Raw genomic sequence first — 24,119 nt, 5'->3', positions numbered from 1 at the left:
TGAGCTTTACAGAGACAAAGGAAAATGATGGAGAAAGTTTAATCTAAAAGTCACCATATACACTTTTGTAATCATCTTATAAATATTTAAATAATATATATATCATTTTATTATTTTAATTTTTTTTAATATAAGTCTTACCCTCTTAGGAGAACAGAGTAATCATAAGTATATATATATATATATATATATATTTATGTCAATTATAAACTTATAATATTATATTTAGATAAATAATGTAGGATATCATTTCTCATGTAGCCTGGTGGTTGATTTGCTTAATGCATTCATTAGGTCACAAGAGGTATTATAAAATACCTAATTTTTAGAAGAAAAAAAAAATTATATAGGTCTTGATATGTCAAAGGGTAAATAGGTCGTAAAAAATTATAATGAATTTTAAACCATTTTTAACGAAAATGTTGCATACTTGTATATTTGACTCCAATTACAAAATCAATAATAGAAAAGGAGAAGGGAGATGCCGAATGATGGGCATTTAGGAAAGTTAAATTCCAATTCTAATTTGAACCCGATATCTAATTTATTATATTTAAATTGGATAAATTTATATATATATATTTTTTATTAAGAACACTATATTTTGTATAAAAAATGTATATAACAAACTCAAAATTTTCTTCAATCTGGGTTTGGATGTCTAGACAGGGTCGGGCTGAGAGCAAACCAGGCCAGGAAGTCACGTGCCGAACTAACTCTATCACGTGCATCTAAAATGTGGGATCCACCCTTTTCCTATATATAAAAAATTAATTAACTTTTGATTTGATAGTTTGAACTTAATTTATCTTAACTTAAAGAAGCATTTGCTCGGTAGGGAAGAAACATTATTATTATTATTTATTTTATTTTATTTTTCTGTTTTCCGACATCCGAATTCTAATTGTCTGCATGTCGTTAATTATTATTAATTAACCAATTTCTGCGTCTTATATATATATATATATGCATATGTTTTCTTTTGTCGGAATAAATTATTGAGTATATATTTAAATAAACATATATATTTATGTTTGGTTTGTTTTTCATCTCTCTATATATATTCAGATTTGTTTGAGATTTATAAATTTAAGTTATCAAAGATAATTTGTACTTTTATAAACATATTTTTGTCAGGAAAGTTATGAAATAAAAATAAAAAAAGTTTAAACATACAATACCCCCAACAAAATATTAACATAAAAATGAGTAAGAACAAAAATAAAGAAATAGATGAGTAACCTGATATATAATTCGATAAAACATGGATATCAATAAATCTAAACACGATAAGTCAATTTTCAACCAAAGGAAGATGTTGTAAGGATTCGATCCACAAACTAATGAAGTTGTCAATTTGAAGAATCAACTTAATGTGAATCTGAGTACTTACAAGAATTTTAAATTAAAACTTTAGATTTTATAACTCTTTTATTTTTATTTTTATTTTAGAGTTGTATTTGAGTTTTTATCATGCGATTAACTCATCGCTGCATGCTTACTTGTATTTACTGTGTTTTTTCACACTACTTTACATTAAAATAATATTTTTATAATATGTGTGGAGACTTCCATGTCTGATCCAACCCCGATTTAAAATATCAAATCTGACTATTTGATACACTACTATTTGGAATATACTGATATATTGTCAATTGTCATTCATATTATATATGTTAAGAAATAATACTCAGTAAGTATAAATTTAAAAATTATAGAAACAAAAAGGTGGTTCTAAATGGGTAAATATGTCTAAGCTTATTTTATAAGGGATTATTTGAAGAAAACTTGAAAATATTATTTGATAAAGAAAAGTAGATTATTTGGAAATATTTAAGTTAAGTTAAGTTACTAGAATATATTTTTATAATTAATATATAAGTTTTATAAGAAACAATGTAGCAGTAATTTGATATGTAGGAATGATTGATAATTTGGATCCCAAATCAAACCAGCTCTAACAGCACGGGTCGAGAAAGTACCCTACCATTTGAAGCGAAGAGGATTTGTTCAGGAGGTCGCTTCCTTTGACTGCAAAAATGTATCTAGATAGAAAAAATGCTAGCTAAAATAGAGTTGATATATTGATTCTACAATATTTAAAATAAAAAAAAATCCAAATCATAATTGGATTTTCCTAATCATGTTAAGATTGATAAGTAGTGAAAACCTGATTGGATTGAATTAAATTTGATGCTATGTTGATTTAATTTGATTCTTTTTGATACTTTTTCGGTCCTTAATTGTGTTATCTGATTTATTATTAATAATTGGTGATTCTATGATTGATTAGGCATATGGCAGTTTTAATTTGATTTTATTTGTCTGATCACAATGAATTGTTTATTAAAGTGTTAAATAGATGGACTTGAATATGATGAGGGTTAGTCACAAAAGTTTTGATTATAATTTATACAAATTAATTATAAATTATATATCGTTATTTATATATAAATAGAAATGACAAGTGGCACAAAGGGGTGGTGGCGCAGTTGGCTAGCGCGTAGGTCTCATAGCTTCTACGAGTAATCCTGAGGTCGAGAGTTCGAGCCTCTCTCACCCCATTCTTTTAAATAATGTGTTTTTTGGGGATAGTTTTATAAAAGTATAGACTGATTTTGAAATATACCCTTAAAGTGAGGTCGAGCATCTCTCACCCCATTTTTTTTGAATAATGTGTTTTGTTTGGTTTATTTTGATGCTGGGGGAGCATTTCTCTATGTATGCTGTATGTTTTCTTAAGCTAGTTCCCTAAAAGTATATACATTATTGAAATAAACCTTAAAGTGAGGTCGAGAGCTCTCTCATTCCATTTTTTTTGAATAATGTGTTTTGTCTGGTTTATTTTGAAAGTGGGGGAGCACTTCTCTATGTATGACCGATTGTATGATTTTTTGGGATTAGTTCCCTAAAAGTATAGACTGATTTTGAAATATGCCTTTTAAAGTATGTTTTTGTGATAGATATCCTTAATATGTTATATTTTGATGTTCAACTTTAGTATTAAAACTGTTGTTGTTGCAAGAAAATTTGTACTATACTGTATAGTGTACAGACAAAAACATATTTTATTATTTTTAATAGTAATTTTTATTTGTTTTTTTTTATAACAATATGTTCTTGATATGATGATTCAAGAGATAAACAATCGTTTTTCGAAATCAACTACGAAGGTACTTACTTGCATTGTTTATTTAGATCCAAAAGACTCATTTTCTTAATTTGATATTGGTAAGATACTGTACCTTGTTGAACTTTATTTGGAGGATTTTTTTGTTAACTGACCGTATAGTACTTGAGAACCAGCTTCAGACTTATATTCAAAATGTACAAAATTAATTTTCTATGATTCAAGAATTAGGAAGTCTTGCTAAGAAGATGGTTGAAAATGGAAAACATAGAGTTTTATATTGGTATATCGGTTGATTGAGTTAACATTGGTTTTTCCTGTTACGACTACTTCTGTTGAAAGTGTATTTTCTGCGATGAAAATTATCAAGACTGATTTACGTAATAGAATGAGTAATGAGTGGATGAACGACAGTCTGGTAGTATACACCGCGAAGGAGATTTTTACCACAATTGAAAATGAACAAAATTTTCAACAAATAAATATACCCAATGAACTCAATTGTGTCCATTTGTTTGTACGTCTAATATTAGTTAAATTGTAAAAGAATAAATATTTTATTAGTATCGGCGTGATTTTGTATCTTTATTATTATCATTATTAATTATATTTTTATTTTTGATATAAGTGTTATATAGTAAAAAAGAATTATGCTTATAAATTTTGAAATACGCGTTGAAATCTGGCTTTGAATTTGCAATTGGTGTTAACCTGATGTAAACCTAGCCAATCAAATTCTTATCTCCATTTTATTATATATATATATATATATTAATTGATACTGTAACCTATGAATGAGTTGGAGTATTTTAAATCATGTTTGAATTTACCAGATTGGGATTGGAATTTGAAGTAGGGACAAATTCAGGATTTGAAGAGCTTTAAAATATTTAAACATAAGCTTGAATTTTTTTTTGAGTGAATTTAAAAAAGAATAAAAAAATAAATATTTTAATGAAAAATAAGTTTGATATGAAAAAAAGTTTAAAAAATTAGACCTTAATTTTATTTTCCAGTGGACTTGACCGGCCAGTCTTGGGAGTAGGTGAAACCATCTCTGATTTCAATTTTAATAATTTTTTTTATATAAAATATATATTTTTAATGGGTTGATTGTTTTCTAACCGATGTCTTTACAATTTAATCAATTAATTAACTAATTTAGTATTAGTAAAATCTAATATTAAACGTTAAATCTAATATACTAATAAATAATTTAACTTAAACAAATGTAAAATTGTTAATTTTTATTTTTTGTAAATAAATACATTTTATGAGAAAAATTAAGCAAAATATTTTAAGAAGACTTGGGCAAAAATATTTTGTGTATACTTTATGTTTACAAAATAGATATATTTTATGTCTAAGATTGAGATTAATTAATTGTATATATATGAATAAGAAAATAATAAGGACGGATCGTATATTTGGGGTACTCTCATCTGAGATCGGGTACCCAATTGATTTGGGAAATGAGATTAAATATGGATACCCATCGGGTTTGGAGTTGTGAATAAGTAATATAATTTTTTTTTGGTTTGGTACTTCACTACACGACCGGTAGAATATGCGTTGTCATCTGTAAGCACGATTACTTTCGTCGTTACCCAACTTCAAATTACAACATTCTTAGCGACAATAAACATTTTAGTGATAATCGAATTTGTAACTTTGATCTTTTTATATATTCAATAAAGTGTAACAATGTCCAACATTGAGATTTCTCAACCAACTGCATAAAATATTGAGAAGACGAATAACAATATCAATACTATGTAATGTGACATGCATAATTATGTATATTGTCTTGTCAACTACTCCTCAAACCATGAGACAAAATCACTTATGCATGGTTTTATTCGGATCGGATTGGGTTTGAAATTTCCATCCCTAACTTTTGCAAGAGCACATTGCCTGGCAGGTTATGGGTGTGGTTAAGATTGTTGTCTTTTAATTGTTTGGTATTAATAGAATTCTTGGGTTCCACATAAGATGTTGATGTTGATCTAAATCAATCTCTCCAATTACAATTGTACCCTCTAGCTATATAGAATAATGTATGTTTCTTGTTGAGTAACAGATGGGATCGATCGCCATATGATCTATCTATCTAGCTGGTCGTGACAGTTGAACGAATTTTGAATGTCTGGACAGAAGAATATATATAAATCATATCTCATCTCATGATGAATCCTAGCCATGGTCCATGGACCATCCCCAAGAACCTGTAATGGGGACCCATATTAATTCCTACATGTTTCTCTTTGATCTCCAAATTGGCTATGGATCCAAGATCATCAAGACCCTACTTTTCTTCAATTCAATACCTTCATGATTTAGTCGAGACAAAAGAGCACCCAATCCAGCTAATGAACTAAATCAAAAGGACATATGATTTAGAATATATAAGTTTAAAGATTTTTTTTTTTTATGTAATTTTCCTCCATGACAAGCATCACATGATTTAAGTGCAAGTAGTATGCCTAAAGTAGGTAACAAAAAATACATTAAAACATTTTTGGTTTCCTTTAATATAGAAGCAAATATCTGTTTTGCTTAATTTTCAATGCCCTAAATTCTTTATTTAAGGGTTTGTGAGGTTCTAAAAAATAACTATTAAGGGAGATCATAATTTCAACAATAAATAAGATTATGTATGTTAACAACTTGTAGTTCAATACCATATTTTATAAAGTTGATAATATATTCTTTATATCTAGCCAATTAATGTAATGCAATGCAATTGAAAATTAGATAAAACAAAAGAAAATGCCACCAATTTGACTTGTTTGATTATTGACATTGACTCGTAAAAAAAGACCACCATAATCGATCGACGAAATCCGCAACAATTATGACATTATGTCTAAATACCGATCATACTCGGACAAAAATCGATATTTCAACAAAAAAAAAATGTGAGACTTAAAACAAATGACATTATTAAAAATCCGAAAGACATTGATTCGAAAATAACATGAAATTAATTTTAAAAAAATTGAAGTTTTTCACTAATTAAGCATGACATCTCATCTGATGCATGTTAATCTAATGTCTGATGACTTGTTGGGATGTAACTTTAATTTATTTTCACCTAGAAATTAATTAATAGTGAAAAAATTGAATAAAATTCCGTGAATGTACTAGGAGTTGGTTGGGTAGTTTGATTGTTTTTGTGGGAGAAAGTAGAAAGACATTAAGAACCGTCAAGCAGGCAAAGATCACATGGGTTTGTCCCCCTCCGGTTTTCATCCGACGGCCAATATTAACACCCACCAAATAAAAATCAAAGATGATCCTCCACCCTAGGATCTTCCCCTGTTTATTTATTGATCCATTTTTCAACTTTGATTAATATTGCCGGGACAAATGGGGACCCGGTCCTTTAATTTGTAATATCATCAATCATCCCCCACTATATATGTCTTGTGGGGGACCGACCCCCTATTCAATTTCAATGTATAAAAACAAACCCTTGTTTTATTTGTATTTCCACAAACACAAACACAAAACAAGAGAAAACTTGATCCTTGATCATGACTACTAAAGATGGAGGAGTGTTTGGGCTTGAAATAACGGAGCTCCGGTTAGGGTTACCGGGTAGGAACACCGTCGACAAGAAGAGGGTGTTTTTTGAAATGGAAAACGGCGGCAAGAAATGGGAGGAGGAGAGATCAAAGAAGGTGCAAGTTGTGGGATGGCCGCCGGTTTGTTCTTACCGAAAGAAGAATAATGTTGGGTCGAAAATGTATGTAAAAGTTAGCATGGATGGTGCACCATTTCTTAGGAAGATTGATCTTGGTAATTATAAGGAATATGCTCATCTTGCAATGGCCTTGGAGAAACTCTTTGATTGCATTGGCATAGGTAATATTATCACTTCAATTAAACTATTTTATAACATTTCATTTACACATTTTTCTTTTAAAAGGTTTTTTTTATTGATCATCCCAAAATCGATAACATTTTTCACAATTTGTCATAAATTAAAAAATTAAGAAGATACTACAAGATCTCCGATCATAGTTAATCTTTAAGTCTAGGTTATCGTATAAACGTCTCAAATTCACTTGAAGATTGAATCCTTTGACATGTCGTACACATTCTATGACCAACTCCTGAAATTTCTAGTCTCCCCTAATCCAAATTTAACTATTTTTTTCTTTGACCTATTTGTTATATCCATTAAGATTATAATTTTCTTTTATCTGAGTTTATTCTCAGGTAGCTTGCATGACGCTCTTTAAATCAGATATAAACTAAACATGAAATTTTGATTTATTAGGTGAGACTATTAAGATTCATTATCCATTTTTAAGAATTTTCAATATCAAATTAATGTTTCAAAGTGATTGTTATAATTACATTAACAAAATAACATTTTTTTTAAAAGGGTTTGTTTTAATATTTGGAGTAATTATGTGTAGTAGTTGTATATAGTTTAAACCAACAAAAAGAAAAGGAAATATTATGTACGTACTAAACCTTTGTATATCCTAAATTTTTAAAAATTATACTATTTTTTTGTATTAGTGATCTAGTGATTAGTAGGATAAATTGCATCTAACTTATATGCATATTGCATGTTTTTGTTTCGATTTTTTTATACTAAATTCAATCCCCTTTATTCTAATTTGTTTTTTTTTTTAAATTGTAATGCTTAATTAACTCTAATTTCTGAATTCGTCTATACAGCCGATCAGTCATTGAATGATGACGATGATAATAACTCTGAGTACGTTCCCATCTATGAAGATAAGGAAGGAGATTGGATGCTTGTGGGAGATGTTCCATGGGAGTAAGTTTCATCTCTAATTCTTTTTTTCTTTTTTTTTCTTTCTTGATCCAAGTATCATTTTCTCTATCAAATATTAACATATATATATAATTTGGTGGGTTTTTTTCAGAATGTTTATTGAATCTTGTAAGAGGTTGAGGATTACAAAGAGATCAGAGGCCAAGGGAGTTGGATTAATGGGCACCTGCAGGGACTTTCTCAAAGGAATATCTTCAAAGGATGTCTAATATTTTATTAAAATATTTAAACTTGTGTGGTTTATTAGTTAATTACAGTAATTGGTTATCATTATTATTATTATCAGGGAATTTGAATTAAACCCAATATAATATACATTTTTAAACTTTGTTATTTTGTTTGTATTGTCATCTATTGCTAATTACTATTATTTCATTTTATTTAGATCATTAACTTATAATTGTATGCAAGTTATTTATTATTATTATTTTTTTTTTGTAAAGATGATCTTTCTATTTTTATTTATCAATTTATTAATTAAAATATTAAAATATCTTTTATTTCTTTTTAATTTTTTTTATTTATTATTAAAACCTTTATTTAAAATAGTCTCTTTTGGAGAAATGATGAAAAGTCAAAACTTATTTAGTAGAATAATCATATACTAATTGTTGAGTATTAGAATCATTTTTAATTGAAAACCATGTTCTAATATTCTTAGTACAAAACAACTTTCTGATTGATTGCCTCATTACCATGTTATAAGAACGGATAAACCTTCTTTATTAATAAAAATTATAAGCTTACTAACATTTTCAATTAATAAAAATAGAACTGTTTTAGACACACACAAACAAATTAGATAATTTGATATCTTTTTTTTAATTAATTTGTGATATTTATCAATAGGTCCAATCACTCATTATTTAATTGTAAAATTTGATGTTATTTAAAGTGACAAGTTGTTTCTAAGAGATTTCGATTCTCATTAAGTAAGATCGTGTTAATTTTCTAAATAAATATAAAATTTTATGACAAAAATGACTTAATATTCTATAACTCATTAAGAAAAAAAAAAACAAAATAAAATCCCATCAAGGTAGCTTAGTGGTAAAAGTCGGTTTAAGAGACTAAAAGGTCACGGGTTCTTCATGTATCAGAAAGCGTTTTGAGTTTAAGTGGTGAACCATGTGTGAAATATCATATTAATTCTCTTTTAATTTAAAAAAAGAAACGTAAAATAGATATTTTAAAGTGTATTACTAAATTTTAGAGTTACCAAACATGGAAATAGTTATATATTGGGAAGACATGGCATGTTTAATCAATTGAAGAAATGCATCATAAATTGTGAGACATGCAAATACCGATGGACAATCATCATGAATGGTACTTTCTATTTTTAGCCATTATCTATCTTGAGCTTCATGGGCAATCAAGGGGACTCATAAGCATAGGGCCAATACTATGCAAATGCACAGGACTTAGACTATTTAAGGTCTTGTTCGGATTGGGGTTTTTGAAAAAACCTATAGAGAGAAAAAGGTAATGATTGGTGATGATTTTGAGGAGATGATTATTATTTTTGATAAAAACACTTAAAGGGTATTGATATATATAAATAAAAAAAAAATAATAATTTAAAATAGAGGGTATTTTAGTATTTTGGTTAATGAAATGAGTGATGTGATTGATTGGAAAATTGATTTGGGGTGGGTTTTTTAAAAACCCAAAGAGAACAAGACCTAAGGTGATTTTTTTTATGAAGATTTTGTTTAAAAAAACTTGTTATTTGAAAAAGTAATTTATTTAAAATTGTTAATCCTTTTATATTTAAAATTTAATTTTTTTTAACATAAAATAATTTAGTATTTTAATTAATAAAATAAGTGACACAAAGAGAATTTATATAAAAAAAAATTGGGTAAAATCCCAAAAAAAATCTCAAAAAATCAACATCAAACAAGCCTAAGAAATGATTAAAAAAATTTAAAATATATTTTCTGATAACCCACTAAGCTAAGTTAATTTTTTTTTTAAATTTTAACATTATAACTATTATTCATTTCTATATTATTATAAAAATATGTTAAAAAAAATAATAAAAGTTGCATAGTACTCTATCAATATCCAAGACCGTATTGTATACGTGACATCTCGTTTTTTTATAAAGTTATTTTTTAAATAAAAATATTTTTTTCTCACAAACATTATAATATTTAGGCTTTTGTTTTTGACTCAAATTATCTTGTTTCCATAGATATGGTCCATAAAAACTTGTCTCTAATTATGTTTAAATATTTCACTCGAGAACATAATTATCTTCGATTTGTAAAACACAAATATTTTATCTTTACAAAGAAAATAATACTCAACAAAACCAAGAATAATACACAATTATCTAATAATGATCATGATATAAAAAAAATCACTTCTAATTTAAAATTTGATAAATTTTTAATAGAATTGTAATTACAAGAGCTTATGACAAAATAGCAAATACCCAAATAGGCAGCACATATACCTATATGGGGTTGTTTATTGTGAATTATTTTGATTAAATTCAAATAAATACCTATCTTAGTTTATTCTTTATAATATTTAAATCAAATCATTCGGAAAAAAAAAAAAACAAATTATTTCAAAATAACCCAAGATCAATCAAGCCCTACATGATCCTAAGAGAAGATAAAGAATGGAGTAAAGATTATTGTAGCACAAGAGACAATTCATATTAACATTGGATGCCCATATGGCATCATCATCTATCATTGGATCCTTATGAAAAAAGTCAATTAATTTTTGCAAATTTTTCCTCTATCCAATCAATATTGACACATACAATACCTAAGGAATAACTAAAACTAAATTCATGATAACTCTAATACTAAGATTGAGTCATCACCAAAACAAATTCTTGAGAGTTTAGCTTACACCCCTAAGGAATCCAATTTATTATTATTATTGTATAATCAAATACACTCTACACCAAATATAAATTAATAAAAGCTTCTTCTTTACTTACCTCTTCTAGATCATCTCCCATTTGCATTGTCAGATACTCATCAGCCTTCCAAACAACCAGCATAAATAGAACATTATCTGAGGAGGAAAAAAGAGAAGGGCATAAAAATTATATTCTCATCTCAACAAAAACAGAAAAATATATTTTATCACAAGGATTGAGGATAATGGATGCTCCAGGCCTACAAAATATGGCTTATTTTGACCATGTACACCGCAGGCATCAAGAGAGAGGCTTCCTCTATGCCTGGTCTTATGTTTTTTCTTCTTCTTTTACATTCAATTCAATATATACACTCTTCTTCTATTCTACTTAGTATTATAACTGCAAATCTGTTTATTTTGCTTCTTGCAGTTTTTTCGCAATGTGTTGCTGCTTCTGCTGTTTTGAAACTTGTGAGTGCTGTCTGGATGTTCTATGTTGTAACTGTGTCTAAGTTACTGTTTGTGTGTTGAGGATATTTCAATAATTGTGAGACTGGACTCTTTCTGAAGTTATATTTGGAGAAAGAGACCAGTCTTCTAACTGGAAGTGTGTCATTTATGTTTTATTAAGTTTGTACCAAATAAAGAAACAATGACAATAATTTAAACTATTCAATATTTCCATAGGAAATCTTTTGTTGCATTTTATTAAACTGTTTTCTTTTCTAACTCATGTATATCTTAGACCTTGTTTAATCGGGTTATTTGAGTAAATTCCAAATAACCTGGTTTGATGTAGGTTATTGTCTTATTGAAAATAAGTTATTTGGGCAAGAATGAATTTAGAAAAGAAAAAAAATAGAATGCATTTTGGTTGATAATTTGATTGAGTAGATTGTCAATTAAAAAGTGGGATATTTGAAATTAGTCAAAATAACCCACCTCAAGGCCTAAGACACAATGGCCCCATCTTGAAATTCTTCTGAAGGCCTTGTTTGATGTGGGTTATTTGGGATTGTTTTCAAATAATCCCCTATTCAATCAACTATCTCATCATTAAAATCAAATTAAGCTTACTTTGTTTTTACAACATTTTAAATTATTAAACAATAAGGACTTTTGGTCATTTTACCCAAATAACTAACTTTACAACAAGGTTATTTTAAACCAACCAACTTGGTTATTGAAATAACCCCATATCAAACAAAGCCTGATTTTGTTTATGTATTTGGATTCACATACAAAAACATAAATACAAATACAAATTTGAATTTCTCTATGAGTAAGTTTAATTTTCAAACGTTTCTATATTTGTATACAGAAAAATAAATTTCAGAATTAGCCTAAGTTTAGTTTCCAAATATTTTTGTATTTGAATATTTGGATCTAGAAGAACATAAATAAAAAGGCCTACTAAAACAATAAAACCTACATTCCTAAAGCACAACAAAAGAAAGAACTCCCAAAGTCATCAACACTTACCTGAACTGTGATCATCTAGCAACCGAGGATCGGATTCCTTCCTTCATCAATATCAATGACAAGAAGACGGTTAGGATGAGACCCACTAGGACCTTCTGAGTAAAGAGTAGGTAGATATGCCTTGTATGCTGGCATATATCGTGAAACAAAGTCCAAAACCTGAACGATCTCATTGTAAAAACTCCAAATCCTTATTTAAATTTAAATTAGTGAAACTTAATAATATATTCTTTAGCCACACCCACCTCCTCATTGGTCATACCAGGATTCCCATCTTCCCTCATGGCAATTTCTGCCTGCAATAAGGTTGAAAGAAATTCTCAACCATAATTTTCAAAAGATATTATCTGGAATCAATCCACAACAGACCTGCAATCGCCATTGATATACAAAGCTTGGGTCTTGAATCTTTATAACTACCCATGATTTTATAAACTTGTCCCATGCATCATAATAAGCTTCTAAATTTTTGTTAACGGTCTCCAACTGTAAAATTAAGCCGCCAAAATTAGATCAATTTCATTAAGAAGAACTAAGGATATGGTAGATAATTTTAAAAGTTGAGACCTGGGGATCAACATCTTTAACCACTTCAACTGGAAGGGGCTTAAAGCCAAGCATCCAACCCTCAAATAGAATAACCTATTATTGACAATCAAAGACAAATAAGAACTGCAAGATGTCTAAGAAGTGAGAAATTAACTTGATATATAGAATAACTTACTCAATAAACAAAGGCCATAAGTAGAAAAACTCCTAGAAAATTAATTTATTTGATGTGATATTTTTATATTTAATTATAGATCTAGACAATTATGTTTTTTTTAAGGATTTAAAAAATTATCTTATTTCACATTTACACGAATATCACATATTTGTGGTGAAAAACAATCCAACAAAAATGTTTCAAATTAAGTGGCGACATGTGTAGCTACAACCATTATCATTATGTTGACATATGTGAATGTAAATCTATATGTAAGCAAGTACAAGGAATATGAACCCTAAAGTTCACTTTTATCCCCTAGGATGAATAGTTCTTGAATAGATTCATAGATTTTGAATCTAGAAACAAATACAGGTGAGATTATGTTTGGAACTGAAGTTAGGGACTGATTAATAAATTTATTGGTTGTTTGTCATGTTATGAGAATATCAAATTAGTTTAATATGAATTAAGTTAGTTTGTTTAATTGTAACATTGAAAAGAACCTAACATATTGAATCATATGGTATTGAACATAATGCTAAGTTTTCTTTTGTTTTCGATGTTCAATACCATGATGAATGCTTTGTGAACATGTGAAGATGAATCGTAATTTAGAATCTAATCTTTAACATGTTCATATGATTCTTTTAGGCCTAAGAGAAACCGCAAGAGTTTAACATTTTCATCTATAAGATGGAACTCTCTGATTGCTCCATATTTAGGTAAATGATTCATACTATTTCTTCCCATAACCTAATTTTCAAATAGTATTTTTCCACACCGTAGAAAATCGGTCCATTTTTCCTTCCTTCGTAATGTGCCATCACCTATTATCAAAAATCTTGACTAGTAATTGTTCCTTCAAAATTTGTTCAGATCTCCATAGAAATTGTGTTGAGAATCTATGAGTGAACCATCGCATCCACCATCCATTGAGTTTCTCCGTCGTCGTCCTCCGCAACTTTAGTCGAGAAAACTTAATTTGACCTTGGCTTGAAAAGAAAGTTTTATGTCATTATGTATTTATTCCAAGAGTTCAAGGACTCATTTAACATGGTACCTAAGGTCCTAAACTAATTATATAATAAAATAACAACTGAACAGATTGTTTTCTTAGTTTCAATTAGTTCACCCAAATTCTAACCCTTCCAACTATCTTCTCTCTCACCTCTTGAATTCTTGAATCAACTACACTTCCGTTCACATGTGAATCTGGATACAACAACATAACTTAATGTTTTAAAATTGGTCCCTCGTAATATATACATGGAAACTATGACCATTTATGTTGCAAGGTATACTCATCGGTTTGTTTAGATAATTCTTTATTATTCTCATTATTAGTTAGTTGTCAATTATGATTATTTATCATGTTAATAACTAAGTAATTCATAAACATTAGCTAATATGCCTAAAATCCTTAAACATAAATCTTTGTTTATAGGGATTTGATTCTCACTACAAGAGAGATAACTTGCATTATTTATACCAACCCTACTGGTTTTATCTTCAATCACTAATTTCTGCAATTTGAAATCATGTAAAGTTCACCGAAATAACTTCAATAAAATTGTTGTGGCTGTTAATAACACTGTCATTACCGAAAGAGGTCCTTCAATTTCTGGCCATGTTGAAGGATCTGCTCTATCACCCCTGCCATCATATGCAGACTGCAAGTAGAATAACTATCACAATTGGCATTGAACTAAGAAGATGACCAAGTATTTCGGATACTAAGAGCTTACTTTGTCATAGCGAGGGAGTTTCATCTTTATACCTGATGGCAAATACATAAAATGGGTGCAGTTCAGTAAAGGAATCTATTGAAAAGTAGATAGACATGTAACATTGGCTTGAAAGAGAGATTCTTACCTTCTTTTGTCAATTTGCACATAGCAGTTAGTGTTTCAACAGAGAATGGAAGATCATGGCTTCCCCCATTTCCACGGAACTACAGTAACAGAGAAAAACAAAATATGCATGAAACAATTGTGATACCAAGTAATACAGAAGAAAGATTCTCAACAGAGATCTTTACTTTTTACCTCTAAAAGAGCATTACCAGGATTACTTTCCCTGAGTTTTGCCTAAAATGACGAATAAGTTGCTGCATCAGAAAATTCAAAGATCCAAATGGAAGATCACAAGAAAGAAAAGATAATTAAAGATATTTTTACTTGATCCCCAGCTGTCAAGTAAAAATCGTCAATAGATATAGTTGCAGACTTCCTGAGATTTAAAATTCCATTATATCATAAGTTATTACATTGTAGATCTAAATACTACTAGTATTACAGCATCGCCTTTACCTTCCAGTCATGCGGAAAAGATAATCGAGAGCAAATACTAGAGTAGTCTTTCCACAACCTTGTGGAGCACTAAATCCAACCTGCATCATTGAAGATGAATGAACTTACACACTTGCACAATCTATATGATAATCTAAAGGAGAGCCCTCTTAATGTATGCACCTCAGACTGACAAGCCGGTCATGATTTGAGAATAATACTGAAACAATTGACCATGATCTGATACAAAATGGGCTGTTTTGTAATATTCTTTTTATCAAGTTGATCATAATCCAGAAAAATCTTATGTCTGTGATAAATTACAACGATCTAGAAAATAGTTTCATCATGATCCAAAAAAGATCAATAAAATAATTTCTATAGTCTTTCCTGTTTGAATCTCGCCCTTAACTAATAAAGTAAAGCAATTTCAAAGATCAGACGGACTCAATTGATGATCGTACAAAAAAAAAATCAAAGAATATTCATTTACTGATCTCATCTTTTACAGAATAAATCCCCTTTTTAACAAGAGTATGTGGAGCTCGGGATGTCTGGAAGCACTGGAGAATGGAGGGTGTATGAGAAGACCCATGAGCTAGCATGTAGATGATTATATCATTAGATACCCTATATAAAGGAATAGATACCTAGGGTAGCATTATGAAATGGATAGTAGAAGAATGTCTAAGTTCTCTCTTCTTGTTCTCTAGGTCTCATCCCCTCTTTTAATCTCCTATATTCTCATCGCCTTCTAAATCTCACCATTATAGTTGTTACTTTGATATAGTAATACTATGAATGATCCAATATCCAATATTGGTAATAATATCATCAAAATAACTTTTTCTTGATGATATTGTAACCAATATTCAATATAGGGTCATTCATATCATTACTATATATTCACAACTCATTGTAGCTTGGTTATTCGTCAGCATGAACTTGACTTACCATGTGTTTCAGATAGAGTGTACAAGGAATTCCATTAATATCGGGTCATTTTGATTATTTGGAACTAATTGTTAAATTTAGTAGATCCTTTTAGGAGGCCCCATTGACTAAGATCAAACCTATCCAATTTTCACATTGCAATTGTTGGTTATACATGGACTAGTTGTACCTACCATTTGTTTTTTTAGAATCAATATCTACAATGCTTATTTAGGATCAATATTTCAGAGAGAGTGTATAAGGAATTCCATTAATATCAAGTCATTTTGATTATTAGGAACAAATCAATGAATTAGTTGATCCTTTTAAGAGTCCCCCAATGACTTTAGATGAAATCTATCCAATTTTTACATTGCAATGGTTGACTATACACGGACTAGCAGTGGCACTGTTTAGGATCAATATCTACAATGCAGTCTAATCTGAATTATAAGCAAAAAAATTACACTATAATTGGATCATTATTTAGAAAATAATTTGTATATCAAATGAAACAACAAAATCACACTATAACCTGATCGTGATCCAAAACATAATATGATCCCTACTAGAAGCAGTTGATAGCTAGACATTTATATGACATGTTGTGTAGATTTCTAAGCTTCAAAACTATGGATGTAAGTGAACCAACTATTGTCTGGCAAAGGGAAATTCTTACAAGTGTATTGTATATTTACCACAAGAGGAGGGACTTCTTCTCCATCATCAAATGAGGAACTGTGGTCGGCAATCTGCTGTTCTATCCATAAGAATACTGGAATATAGTAGTGATAAAGCCTAATTTTCTGAGGCAAATTTAGATAGAGTTCATTTAGCCGAAAAAGTCTGCATAGATACAATCCATACTGCAACCATTTGTCAATTGATTCAGCCACTGACTCTGAAGTAAAACCCATCTTCTCCAGCAATGGACCAGAGGATATGAATTCAAAAAGATCATCCACAGATGACACCTCAGCAGGTGTGGTAGGAAAGACCGAATGTACTTGGCATTGCCTCCTCCTCCCATTATTTGAAGCAATAGTATCAGGGCACAAGGAATTGTGTTGTATCCATAATGTTTCATTACCTGCAAGAGATGATTTTTTAAAATTCTTTCTTTGTTTCTATTGTTAAATACTTCAATTCCTACACTTTTCATATACGGCAGTTCATAATTCAATATATGATGAGAAACAAAACACAGAAAATAGAGATTAGGAAAATCCCCTTACCAATCAAAATATATTACAAAGTGCTCATTTTTCTTCATAAACTCTTAACCAATGATTAAGCTAGTGGAAAGAAAATAATGGAATAAATTGAGTGACATTTGCCGACAAAAAGAATAATGGTACTAATTTACATTGTTTCAGATAGTTTGAGGACAATATTGGCATTTAATGTGAAATATTTTTTCCCCAATTAGTAACCTTCTATGTTCTTCAAATTGGATGAAGCTAAACAAAAATTAACAATAACCAAAGATCAAAGAAATCGAACAAGGTAATGATGAAAGCGTGATTCAACAAAGCGAATAAAATTTTCCAGATAAATCAAAGAGCAACAGTCATAATACTAACTCAATAAAACAGTAGATTACAAAAAGAGGACCTGATTTCGTGGATCGCGGCATCATGTTGCAAGAAGTAGAGGATACAATCTTCTTCGTGAACGCGGCTCTGGTTGTAGATAGAGAAAGAGGAGAAAAACAGGGGAAGGAAACGCAAGTAGAAGTAAAAGCATTGCCACAACTTTGACGAGAGCTGAGATTATTATAATCGTATTGAGAGAGTGAAGAAAACTTCGTCAAAACCGCCGTAGTCGGCTGCCATGAAATATTCAGAGCCGCCATTGTTCTCTCTCTCCTCTCTCTCTCTCTCAAAATGAGGGAGACGAGACAGTTGAGCCTGGGCCTCAAAACTACATCCGAAAAATCGCTACAGAATTTATCATCGCCTTTGAAAGTACCAAATTACCCTCACTCAGAATTTGAATAAATTTATTAATTTTTTTTTTAATTATGAATAAAAAAATATTATTATAATTTAATTAGTTAAAAACTAACTATATTTTTTTATCAAATAATTTTGTTTTTCAATTACATAAAAATCTCAAATATCCCAATTGACACAAGCTCTTAAATTTGTTTTGGTGTTGATGTGTCAAAATTGACTTTCTCCTCTTTGATGTCCACAATTTTGTTTTGTTGTTAACAATTATGCACACTTGTTTTTTTAAAGATAATTATGTAACAATGAAAAAATAACTATTTAATCATATATATATATATATATAAACAAAATTTATTAACTCTATTAAAAAGTATATATATTTTAAAAAATGGAATAAGAGTTTTGAGTAAGGGTGTCAATTTAGATAGTTCTAATTTGCGGATTCTTCGGAATGACAAAATGAACTATAGTAATCTGAACATACCTATTAAGTAATTTGTATCAAAATTTATAACATCAACTAGATAGGTTTATTTGTAATGGACATGTATTCGACCAGATTGGTCTGACTCAACTCTAATAAACTCAATTTAAGGTGATGTGATTAATATTATATATTTTTAATATAGAAAGCTAACTTGATCCCACACTAATTATTTACACTTAAAAGTGTTCTAAGTCGGAAACGAACAATAGCGCATCTATTTATTTTAAATAAAAATGACTTGAATAAAAAGCAATGAACTCAAATCACAAATTCTTATTGGTTGAGTAGAAAAAATAAATATAATTACACAATTACGCAACCGGTACCAGCAATGGCGGACCTAGAAATATTTTCTCGGGGGGGCCAAATACATAGTAACGTAGCATTTTTTTGGCTATCAAATAAATGCATTTTTTAATTAAAATTTTACTCGATAATTACATAAAAATACTAACAAGCACAATTACTAAATTATTCTTGTTCATGAGTCGGTACAAAAGAAGACAAAATATCTTCATTACGTTGACTATACCAATCAATTAATTCAAGAAAATTAACTTTATTTGATGAACTACTTGACTCATATGTTCTCGAAAAGGTAATCCTTGCCTCAATAGAAAGCGTGTTACATCAAACATTGGCATTAAACGGGTGCGATAATTTATTTCTATATCACGACCATGTGTACATAAAACGTTTCTCACGTTATGACTTTGATCTTAAAATAATTCAAATTGAACTCTAGTTTCATTATGACAACTATTTGAAGTTCTCATATGATGATTGAATCTTTCTAATGCCCTTTTCCAATTTTTGTATTCATCTCCTATAAATGTATCGTCTACGTTTTCTTTATTTAAAGGCTTGAAAAGATAACACCAAAACAAAATGATGCATCTTTTGATATGCTATATTCTAACCATGTATATCTGATCAGTAACATTAAACTCATTAGTAAGCTCATTAATTGATTGAAAAGACTCATGCTGGTCATGTGATGTAAAAGTACAAATTCGTTTATAGAACATTCTCATTATTCTATATCATACATAAAATAAATAATTAAAAATAAATATGTGTCAACCCTACACACCTAAATAAAATCTAACAAATACATTTATTTGTTGAAATAATTTAAAACTAATTTAAAATTAAGAAATATAAAATAATATTTTATCCTTATATTTATATAAATGGTTATTTTACCCTTATATTTATAAGTAATTTGTATTATTAATTTTATTAAAATTAATAAATATATATATATATATAAATAAATTATAATATAAATGTAGTTTTAAAATAAATAATAATATTATATGATTTTCATTATTTTATATATAATTCTTTATATTTTAATTTATATAAATAAATTTTATTTATATATTAACTAAAATTTATGTATTATCTAAAACCATCAGGACAAAGTCTTATTTAGTAAATATATATATAAAATATCTTAAATCTTTTACCCTGGTTGGGGGAGGCCCGAGCCCCCCTTGTAGGTCCGCCACTGGGTACCAGCCACTCTAATAACTAAAAATGAATGGATGGTTGCACAATAAGTAAAGATGTTGCAAGTTGAAACATAGGGAATGCTTCAAATTTGTGAGTGAAAATGAGTCGAGGAATAAAAATGACAAACACAAAACCCTAAAAATAAATTGTAAACGGGTTGACAGGTCTACTTTGGGTTATTTCGGATGCTCCGATTTTGACATTTTATTAATCAAGTTAAACGAGTTAAACAAATCGACCTAATTTTGACCCAAACTCAAAAATAATAATTCAAATTTGATTTTTTTTGGGTTCGAGTTTTTTCGTGTCATGTCAATTGACTTCCATAGTTATTATTAAGAAATTGTGCTAACTTTTAAAAATAAAAAAAAAAAATAATATACGATAAAAACTTAAAAAAAAGTTGTTAAATTTTGTATTCTTGTCAAACAAATATATTCGCATAAAAAATACAACTTATCATAAAAAAAAAAAATAAGATTTTGACATTTATTAATATGTCACAAAATTTAATATTGTTATTTAAATATCTAGCACAAAATTGATTTTTATATAAAAATGATTATATGCTCCGTGGTACTATAAAAATGATTATATTATTATATGCTCCACTTTATGAAGTGATACTAATTGTCTTTTTCTATATATTTTTAAAATAGAGTATTGAATAAAATATTAATATATGAACAAGAAATGCTTTTGAGTAGTCATATTGTATAATTTAATCATACAAAAGGAACATGATATATATAGTATTTAATCATTATCCTAAACTAGTACACCTCAGCATATGAATGCTGGATATATATATATATATATATATATATATATATATATATATATATATATATATATATATATATATATTGTTGATTAATACTAATAATAATTAAAAAATATTACCTTTATGTTGAATGAAACTAAAATATGGAAAGTTCTACTTTTGAAGGAACCCGTCATTAGAAGCTTTAGACAGGTGATATTGTGATATTGGTAGGCGTGATATTGAGATTCCAGGTTTCGGGGACTCGAACTAGACACGACTCGAACCAGACTCGAATTTGTCCTGAAAAAATGGGTACTTATATTACTCGAAATATCAGTTGGGAACCTATGAATACCTAGACCTGAACCGGACCAAATTTTAAAAACTATTTCTTTTTGACTCATTTAACTATTTTTAATTTATTAACATATAAGAAGCAATGTTCCTTGAAATTATTCCTCACATGTATTTTTTTTTTCACTATAATGTTCCATATTTATTCTACGAAGTTATTCAATATATTTTAATACTGAAAATAAGATTTTGAAATTGAAAGTGATCGTTCTTTTCTGAGTGAATTAAAAAGATCTTTTTCTAATTCTTGGAATTCTAGTTATCTGAATAATCGACCTAAGACTAGAGGTTTCTAATCTAACTTTGTGTGATTCCCATACTCGGGATGGGTGAAGGGCGGACGATTATAAAGCAGACTCCTCATTCATTAGATTGAGAAGATGACCAACATTTTGTGATTCGCTGTCTAGCTCTCCCCTATCTTTTGTTTCATTTCTTCTAGAACAATCACAAATACTATTTTTTTATAATGGACAACTAACAAAGAGATCTTCGCAGAATTGCTAGAATTCTATATGTTTATATGAGACCGAGTATGAAATTCTGTTTATTTATTTTTATTAATTTCTATCCCAATAAGATGGACTTTGCCAAGGCTTAGACTGGACCAATTATTAAATCTTGGATGAAAATTTCTCTTACCCAACCCTTATAGTAGTATTGGTCATTTAACCTACTTCCCTCCACATTATAATGGGTAGATTCCAGGTTCGCTCCGAATTAATTTTATCCAAATACTACCGAGAGATAGAATCAAAATTGAATAACCGACCACTCTACCATTGAGCTATTAAGGAACTACGAGAGATTTAATCTCATAGAGTTCAATTCCCGTTCTCAACTCAGGATCAATATAACTCGAAGCTTCCTTCGTAACTCCTAAAACTTTCTCGTCATCCATTTTTTAACATATGTTTTAAACCTATTTTGAATCAAATTAACAAAAATAATAATAATTTAATTTTGAATCATTCAATGATACATAAAAAATATTTAATTCATGGGTATTATGCTTTAAAAATTTATTTAATAAAAAACTTATAAAATATTATATTAATTAAAATAAAAAAAACACTATATTATATCATATACAAATAAATAATATTTATTATTTTATTTAAAAAATATATATATTAAAAAATAATATCCATCCTCCTCTCTCTAAGAGAAATTTGACAAAATGACCATAAAAAACCATTAAATGCGCTGGTGATTGGCGCATAAATTTAATTGCGTAAATGATCACTTTAAAATATTCTGACGAAATTACCCCGTCACGTAATGTGAAGGGCAGGATCGTCTCGCGAAAGAAAAGTCTGTGAAAAGTCCAGAATGACCGTGCCCTTCGCGTGACGATATTGTCCTTCGCGTGACAATCGTGCCCTTTGCGTTACGCGACAGAGGTAATTTCACAGGCTTCCTCTTCGCGTGACGATCCTGTCATTCGCGTTACGTGACGGTGTAATTTTGTCAGAATTTTTGAAGTGGTCATTTACGCAATTAAATTTATGCGCTGGTCACTAACGCATTTAAGATGATTTTTAGGGTCATTATGTCAAATTTCCCCTCTCTAATCTTTATCATTCTTCTTCCTCATCTCTTATTTATTCTCTCCTATTTTGTTTTTTTTTTCAATTTGCTCATATTTGTCTTATCATATGTCCTTTCATTTCAGAGGAAGAGTAATTATTAAAAAAATACATTTTACCCTCACATCAAATCTGTTATAGAGAATCTGATATAACTTGAGTTATAGGAATGAAAACAGAACTATTTGGAACCATAGGAACCAAATAGTACAAACAAAAATATTTTCTTTTAATTATTGGAATTTTCATATTCTTCTTCCTCTCTTTGCTTCTTTCGCCATTCTTAGAAACGATTTTTCTCTTTGTCTCTTTTTCAACTTTTAGAGAAACCCTAGTTTACCACCCGTTCTCTTCATCTCTTCTTCATTTTATAGAGAAACCTTAGACCGTCGTTCTCTTTGTCTGTTCTTTTTATATGAAATCCTAGTCACCGCATTTATCGTCGTTCTAAAATGGTAAGTCTTCAATACTATTTGTCTTTTGTCATTCGAAACCCTATTTTTCTATAGTAAAAATAACATCGTTCTATTCTTTTACTTTTCAAGAGAATATCGCTCTTATAACTGCATCCAATCCAACACGTTTGTCCAAAACTTTCAAAGGTAAGTTATTTCTAGTTTTTTACTATTTTGCTTTTCGAAAACTAATATTCGTTTTTCTAACTTTTTAGTTTTATATATGTAAGTTATATCAATTTAAACCAAGATTTAAACCAATATGTTTTGAAATTTATGTTAAATTTGTTGAATTTTTTTTGAAGATGAGTTGAAAATTATTCTGTTATAAGGCCATATCCAGCGTTGTATAAGGCCATATCCAGCGTTCAACTAAACTATATTCAGCGTTGTATAAGGCCATATCCACCGCTGAACTAAGCCATATCCAGCGCTGAACTTATAAAGACATGTTAACTCTTCCGGACTAACTTGGAATGACATTTTTGCAGTCAAATTCTTAATGTTGAAATGACATTTTCTTCTGTTGAAAAACAGGTTATGAATCTGAGACTAATCAAGATAAAGAAGAGATAAAATATCAACTAAGAAAATACGATAAATAACACAAGATTTACGTAGCAACCCAAGACAAGAAAAAATTACGGAAAGAGGAGGAAAAATTCACTATGGTTAAAATAGAAAATTACAACTTAGAAAGAGAGAGAAGAATAATGGCAAATATTCTTTGTGTTAATAAAATTCTAAC

At 28.9% G+C, this 24,119-nt stretch overlaps 2 protein-coding genes, 1 long non-coding RNA gene and 1 other non-coding gene across 4 annotated transcripts; 3 read left to right on the top strand and 1 right to left on the bottom strand.

The window, feature by feature from the left end:
• The first annotated feature begins 2,477 nt into the window (after positions 1-2,477).
• On the top strand, positions 2,478-2,564 carry TRNAM-CAU. The gene is given in 2 exon segments: positions 2,478-2,515; positions 2,529-2,564. It is a non-coding gene; the product is annotated as a tRNA-Met (tRNA).
• Positions 2,565-6,631: 4,067 nt separating this feature from the next.
• Positions 6,632-8,335, top strand: LOC124946012 (auxin-induced protein IAA6-like). The gene is made up of 3 exons (XM_047486559.1): positions 6,632-6,997; positions 7,826-7,928; positions 8,038-8,335. Exons 1-3 carry the CDS (start codon positions 6,667-6,669, stop codon positions 8,153-8,155), a joined length of 552 nt encoding a protein of 183 aa, XP_047342515.1. The 5' UTR covers positions 6,632-6,666; the 3' UTR covers positions 8,156-8,335.
• Positions 8,336-10,623: 2,288 nt separating this feature from the next.
• LOC124944787 (D-glycerate 3-kinase, chloroplastic-like) lies at positions 10,624-18,171 on the bottom strand. Its single transcript, XM_047485131.1, has 13 exons — positions 17,862-18,171; positions 16,946-17,337; positions 15,336-15,415; positions 15,204-15,255; positions 15,072-15,113; positions 14,899-14,977; positions 14,772-14,803; positions 14,628-14,696; positions 12,885-12,959; positions 12,687-12,803; positions 12,563-12,613; positions 12,318-12,476; positions 10,624-10,988 (listed from the first exon to the last, which is right to left on the bottom strand). Exons 1-12 carry the CDS (start codon positions 18,100-18,102, stop codon positions 12,333-12,335), a joined length of 1,374 nt encoding a protein of 457 aa, XP_047341087.1. The 5' UTR covers positions 18,103-18,171; the 3' UTR covers positions 10,624-10,988; positions 12,318-12,332.
• LOC124944788 lies at positions 10,986-11,521 on the top strand. The gene is made up of 2 exons (XR_007099964.1): positions 10,986-11,160; positions 11,266-11,521. It is a non-coding gene; the product is annotated as an uncharacterized LOC124944788 (long non-coding RNA).
• Positions 18,172-24,119: the final 5,948 nt, after the last annotated feature.

This window comes from Impatiens glandulifera, chromosome 7 (assembly GCF_907164915.1).
Source record: "Impatiens glandulifera chromosome 7, dImpGla2.1, whole genome shotgun sequence".
Classification (NCBI taxonomy): Eukaryota; Viridiplantae; Streptophyta; class Magnoliopsida; order Ericales; family Balsaminaceae; genus Impatiens; species Impatiens glandulifera.
This window is presented reverse-complemented; position numbering and strand designations above follow the sequence as displayed.

What these genes read in the sequence shown, in the direction of transcription:
- LOC124946012 (XM_047486559.1), top strand. Translation starts at nt 6,667, where the DNA reads ATGACTACTAAAGATGGAGGAGTGTTTGGGCTTGAAATAACGGAGCTC. An exon ending in CTTTGATTGCATTGGCATAG is followed by an intron (nt 6,998 to 7,825) that starts GTAATATTATCA and finishes TCGTCTATACAG; the next exon opens with CCGATCAGTCATTGAATGAT. An exon ending in GTGGGAGATGTTCCATGGGA is followed by an intron (nt 7,929 to 8,037) that starts GTAAGTTTCATC and finishes GGTTTTTTTCAG; the next exon opens with AATGTTTATTGAATCTTGTA.
- LOC124944787 (XM_047485131.1), bottom strand. Translation starts at nt 18,102, where the DNA reads ATGGCGGCTCTGAATATTTCATGGCAGCCGACTACGGCGGTTTTGACG. An exon ending in CTTTTCCGCATGACTGGAAG is followed by an intron (nt 15,256 to 15,335) that starts GTAAAGGCGATG and finishes TTTAAATCTCAG; the next exon opens with GAAGTCTGCAACTATATCTA. An exon ending in TTAAAGATGTTGATCCCCAG is followed by an intron (nt 12,804 to 12,884) that starts GTCTCAACTTTT and finishes TTAATTTTACAG; the next exon opens with TTGGAGACCGTTAACAAAAA.